The 6,397-nt window shown below is 35.5% G+C and overlaps 1 protein-coding gene across 1 annotated transcript in view; it reads right to left on the bottom strand.

Moving 5' to 3' along the window:
• Window positions 1-6,397, bottom strand: part of LOTGIDRAFT_170222 (hypothetical protein) — a gene marked incomplete at both ends in the record, with an annotated part of 59,006 nt that overhangs the window by 31,942 nt on the left and 20,667 nt on the right. Inside the window, 9 exons of the mRNA XM_009068855.1 lie at window positions 474-731; window positions 1,307-1,438; window positions 1,710-1,811; window positions 2,135-2,281; window positions 2,949-3,071; window positions 3,301-3,417; window positions 4,410-4,670; window positions 5,289-5,399; window positions 5,734-5,855. Coding sequence (XP_009067103.1) covers window positions 474-731; window positions 1,307-1,438; window positions 1,710-1,811; window positions 2,135-2,281; window positions 2,949-3,071; window positions 3,301-3,417; window positions 4,410-4,670; window positions 5,289-5,399; window positions 5,734-5,855 — 1,373 coding nt within the window. The remainder of the gene's footprint in view (window positions 1-473; window positions 732-1,306; window positions 1,439-1,709; window positions 1,812-2,134; window positions 2,282-2,948; window positions 3,072-3,300; window positions 3,418-4,409; window positions 4,671-5,288; window positions 5,400-5,733; window positions 5,856-6,397) is intronic.

Genomic DNA, 6,397 nt, shown 5'->3' with positions numbered 1-6,397 from the left:
TATCACAGCTAAACTGTCCTGAACTACAGCTAGCATAATCTATAAATATATATTTTCTTATATCAAGGGCTGTAACTCAAGGAATATTTGTCAAATTATACTCTAATTCGAACCAAGATCTTGTGGATATAATCCTACACACGGAAATTTTATATATTCTGACAAACAGTGTCCTGAACTACAGTTAGCATAATCTATAATATGTATATTCTCTGTAATCAAGGGCTGTAACTCAGGGAATATTTGTCAAATTATACACTAATTCTAACCAAGATCTTGTGGTTATAATCCTACACACGGAAATTTTTTAAATTCTGACAAAAACTGTCCTGTACTCAAATCAAGATAAGTTTCAAAGAATATTTGACCAATCAGATGACTGGAACACTAAAGAATAATTCCTGTGGTCAGATTTGTCCTAATAAAACCTAAATAACAGAAAAGAGCAGAAAGCGAAAGTAGAAATAACTTACCACATTGATCTGGTTCATCTGAGTTATCACCACAATCGTTATCTAAATCACAATAAAATCTCAACGATATACAAATACCGTTTGTACATTGAAACTGGTTCGGTTGACAGGATCGTACAGGACACGACTGCATTTCATCTTCACCCCCTATACAGTTCCTCACCCCGTCACAAACACGACGTCTATCTATACACGGGTAGGAACCTGCCTGTTTGTTAGATTCACAGGTGAAGGTGTCTGGTTGGCACGTTCTCTCAGCTGAAAAAATTCAAAATTTGAAAAAAAGATAAATGACAAAATTCAAGTTAAAATTTAGTCAGATAAACACTTCTCAGATGAAAACATAAAATCAAAATTAACATTATTGGACAAATTCAAGTTAAAATTTAGTCAGATAAACACTTCTCAGATGAAAAAATAAAATTAAAATTAACATAACTGAAGTTAAAAGTTTTACAGTATATTTCAGAAAGTTTATTTTAGACCAATTTTAATGAGATATGGTTTTCTTCACATTTACTCAACCAGCTAAATTTGGGAATTTAACTTTCAAACTTAATGAAGTGTGGAATGACATCCCTTCCATTTTCCATGTTGGACTTTTACGTAAAAATGAAATGAAATGAATGGAGTTTTACATCCTACTGTTCTGCACCATGTGGGCTAATGAAGACCGACAACACCATGCAGTGTGCAATGAGGGAAATTTAGACAGGACAGCTGCATTAGCCTTCTCTTTTTCAATATCAGTTGTCAATAAACAAAATGAGTTTTACTCATTGGACAGGCAAACACCAAGCAGTGTACAATGAGGGAAATTTTTAAAAACGTACCACAATTGAGGGTGTCGGCTTCATCAGAGTTATCACCACAATCGTCGGTACCGTCACAAACCCAGCGTGACGAAATACATTTACCACTATCACAGGTAAACTGGTTACCAAAACATGTTCGATTGTTAAACGCTACAATCAGAAACCAAGGTTAATCTGAATATTCAAATCATTTCAAAGTTTTACAGGAATTGCAGGAAATACGGACGTCTGATTGAAAATTAGAATGATGTAAATTGATGCTATCAGTGTCCCTGATACACATAAAAAATTTAGAAAACCTCTTTACAATCTGAAAATTAGAATGGTGTAAATTGATGCTATCAGTGTCCCTGATACACATAAAAAGTTTTGAAAACCTCTTGACAATCTCTTTAAGAATATAAGAAATTAAAAAACGTACAGCAGTATTCTGATTCATCCTCGTTAGAACCACAATCGTTTTCTCCATCACAATGCCAAGCTCCAGGAATACATTTATGTGTTTCAGTACAGTAGAAATCACCTGAAATAAATACCATTACACCATTACACCAAGCAGATGGCATCAAGATTCTAACACCCTAACATACTGAGCTACGGTCCATCCTCAAATATCATGTGTGACCGCTTGAAACCTCAACCTCAAGTCATTTTGACTTTTTGGTACCCTAGTAAAGTAAAACCTTGTATTCTTAGCTTGATTGTAAATAACCCAAAAAACACTAATTAAATAACACGTATAAAAACAGTCATATTTAAAACCTCGTAAAATATATTATTATACGAGGTTCAATGTCCCTTTTCCACGGCCTTTCAGGGCCTCGGTTACACAAAAGTTGACCTTACCTGCAGCACACGTGACCTGATTACAGAAGAGAGGATTTTCATCGTAATTATCTCCGCAGTCGTCGTCTCCATCACACATATACCGTCTTACAATACAGATATTGGTGTTAGGACATTTCACTTGATTGGAGGGACAAACTCGCGGAGCTGAAATAGAAAGATAGATTGTCAGGCAAGATAATATACGCCCACTGGCAGCTTTGATTTTAAATAAAAATATTTAGCAGTACAGTAACAATTACCAGTATGAAATATTCAACCTTCAGTCATACACTTCTTTTGAACTCTTTAGGGTGATACTGAATAACATTGAGTATGAGTTATTGCCCTTGTTCTTGAAATATTCAACCTTCAGTCATACACTTCTTTTGAACTCTTTGAATTCAAGATAAATGATAACTTGTCAGGCAAGGTAATATACACCCACTGACAGAACAAGGGCAATAACTCATACTAAACATTTTTGATTTTTTTGATTTTTATATAAGGACATAATGATATGATTAAGAATACATGATAATTCATTAGAAACACCAATTAATCAAATAGTTTGCTTAATTTGACACTAAAATATAAGGAAACCCATCTTTAATTATATGCAATAAGAACATAATGATATGATTAAGAATACATGATAATTCATTAGAAACACCAATTAATCAAATAGTTTGCTTAATTTGACTCTAAAAAATAAGGAAACCCATCTTTAATTATATGCAATAAGAACATAATGATATGATTAAGAATACATGATAATTCATTAGAAACTTGACTCTAAAAAATAAGGAAACCCATCTTTAAAAAGATTACGTACGACAATTCATTTCATCTGTTTTGTTTCCGTCTCGACAATTATCAACCCCGTCACAAACTTGACCTTTATCAATACAGCGGAAATTTAAACAGCTAAATTGGTCTGGACCACACGTAGGGTAGGCTAAAATATAACATTTATAATTGATATATTTCCTCATGTGAAAAGTTATTCAGCTGCTACCAATGTTTCACCAATATGTTTTTGTTGCAGACGGGTAACGCCATGCAGTGTACAATGAGGGAAATTTTGTCAGGACAGCAGCATTAGCCTGCTCTTTTTCGATTTCCAACTGTCAAGGGATCTTTAACACACAAATATAACGTATATACAGAATAAATTAATTACTTACGACAATCAAATTCATCAGAATTATCACGACAGTCATCATCGAAATCACAACGATATCTGAGAGGAATACAGCGGCCATTATTACAACGAAAATGTGTCGGATCACAAGTGTGAAGAGCTGAAATAATCAAAATCACATTTATTGAAGAAAGTAAAGAAAATCAACTAAAAAAAACCGATCAATTTTTAAAAAAATTCGATCAGAGCTGTAATGGAAAAATTAACCCTTAGAAAGATGTCAAAATGGCGAATCAAAAGTAATTTAGCAGAAGGGTTTCATTGGTTTAAAACCAGTCATTAAACACAGACGGAACTAAGCAGAACTGAGATGCACCGGCAACTCTGTTTCTCAGTAATCGAGTTCCTCAAGCACTACTCATCAGGAGTCCAGCGATTTAATCAAGATTCTGAAGGACTTTTTAGCATCACTGACAGGGGGAAACTGTCAGCCCCTCCAACCTGAATCACTGACAGGTGGAAACTGTCAGCCCCTCCAACCTGAATCACTAACAGGTGGAAACTGTCAGCCCCTCCAACCTCAATCACTGACAGGTGGAAACTGTCAGCCCCTCCAACCTGAATCACTGACAGGGGGAAACTGTCAGCCTCTACAACCTGAATCACTAACAGGTGGAAACTGTCAGCCCCTCCAACCTGAATCACTAACAGGTGGAAACTGTCAGCCCCTCCAACCTGAATCACTGACATGTGGAAACTGTCAGCCCCTCCAACCTCAATCACTGACAGGTGGAAACTGTCAGCCCCTCCAACCTGAATCACTAACAGGGGGAAACTGTCAGCCCCTCCAACCTGAATCACTAACAGGGGGAAACTGTCAGCCCCTCCAACCTGAATCACTGACAGGTGGAAACTGTCAGCCCCTCCAACCTGAATCACTGACAGGTGGAAACTGTCAGCCCCTCCAACCTGAATCACTGACAGGTGGAAACTGTCAGCCCCTCCAACCTGAATCACTGACAGGGGGAAACTGTCAGCCCCTCCAACCTGAATCACTGACAGGGGGAAACTGTCAGCCCCTCCAACCTGAATCACTGACAGGGGGAAACTGTCAGCCCCTCCAACCAGGGTAAAAATAATAATTTTACATACCACAGTGATTGGGGTTCTCATCACTATTATCTCTACAGTCATCATCCATGTCACAGACCCATCTCTGAATCAAACAGCGGCCATTTTCACATACAAACTGCGTTGACGTACAATTATGGTTCTCTGGTATACACATTTTTCCGTCCTTACCCAGAACTAATCCACTTCCCTCTTGACATGAACATTCTGGTTCTCCTTTCGGCGACGGATGACATCCATGACTACAACCCCCGTTAAATTTAGCACATGGATTATCATCACCTGAAAAAATAAAAGATAGCTTGCCAGGCAAGGAAATATACGCCCACTGTCAGCTTTGATTTTATATAAAAATATTTAGCAGTACAGTAACAATTACCAGTATGAAATATTCAACCTTCAGTCATACACTTCTTTTAAACTTTTTAGGGCGATACTGATCAATATTACCAAGTTTTGTCAAAATCTGTCAAGAATTGGGCCTTCAGGCTAAAACAGGCTTTACAGGCTAAAACCTGAGCGCGTTTTTTAAGAACAAGGGCAATAACTCATACTAAATATTTTTTGATTTATTTGATTTTCAATAGGGTTCACCCTTGGGTCATTACGAACACTCATACTAAGTTTTGTCAAAATCTGTCAATATTTAAACCTTCTAGAGTGTTTACGAGCATTTCAAGAACAAGGGCAATAACTCAAACTAAATATTTTTTGATTTTTTTGATTTTCAATAGGGTTCATCCCTGGGTGATAGCAAACATTCATGTAGTACACTTTTTTAGGATCGAAGGCAGATCATTGCTATTACTACCAATACGCAAACTGCGAATAAATACTGATGCAAAAATGTAGCAAAATCAATCAGTTGCGATAACGCAGACACCAAAATATCGTACGTACATTTCTGTCTGTCTGGAGAGAAAACAACTATTCCCATTGGTCGAGCTGAAATACCCTGAATCAACATCTTCATATCCGAACCTGTATGTTTCTCCGCGCGGAAAACACCTCCTGTCAAAATAAATACGTCATTCATTAATTTGATTGGCTAAAGCAGGGCAAGGTCAAAAGGTTAATTTGACAAACGTTCAAGAGGGCTGTCGTTAGACCCTAACTGAAGTGGCTATATTGAAAATAAGCTAATAAAAAACAAAAGGTTGATTTGATGAATGTTCAAGAGGGCTGTCGTTAGACCCTAACTGAAGTGGCTACATAAAAAATAAAAGCTAATAAAAAACGGAACGAAACTTTGGTCTAATTTTAATAAGATTAACTGAAGTCTATATTAAAAATGAAAGCTCATAAAAAAGGGAACAAAAGTTCGTAAATCAAAAAGAATACTTACTGAGCGTCCAATCCGTCCAAAAGATGTACTGTTTATAAATCGTCAAGGAGAAGGGATGTACAGTTGTCTGTATTATTATCTCTCTGTACATTCCATGTATATTAGATCTCTCTATACGATCTCTATAAAACATATCAAGATGTACTGTTTATATCAAGATGTACTGTTTATATCAAGATGTACTGTTTATATCAAGATGTACTGTTTATATCAAGATGTACTGTTTATATCAAGATATACTGTTTATATCAAGATGTACTGTTTATATACTGTTTATATCAAGATATACTGTTTATATCAAGATGTACTGTTTATATCAAGATGTACTGTTTATATCAAGATGTACTGTTTATATCAAGATGTACTGTTTATATAAGATGTACTGTTTATATCAAAATATACTGTTTATATCAAGATGTACTGTTTATATCAAGATGTACTGTTTATATCAAGATGTACTGTTTATATCAAGATATACTGTTTGTATCAAGATGTACTGTTTATATCAAGATGTACTGTTTATATCAAGATGTACTGTTTATATCAAGATATACTGTTTATATCAAGATGTACTGTTTATAAAATGATGTACTGTTTATATCAAGATGTACTGTTTATATCAAGATGTACTGTTTATATCAAGATATACTGGTTATATCACGAT

Source organism: Lottia gigantea, assembly GCF_000327385.1.
Source record: "Lottia gigantea unplaced genomic scaffold LOTGIsca_95, whole genome shotgun sequence".
NCBI classification, from domain to species: domain Eukaryota; kingdom Metazoa; phylum Mollusca; class Gastropoda; family Lottiidae; genus Lottia; species Lottia gigantea.
The sequence above is the reverse complement of the archived record's forward strand: the minus strand, read 5'-3'. Positions and strand labels throughout refer to the sequence as shown.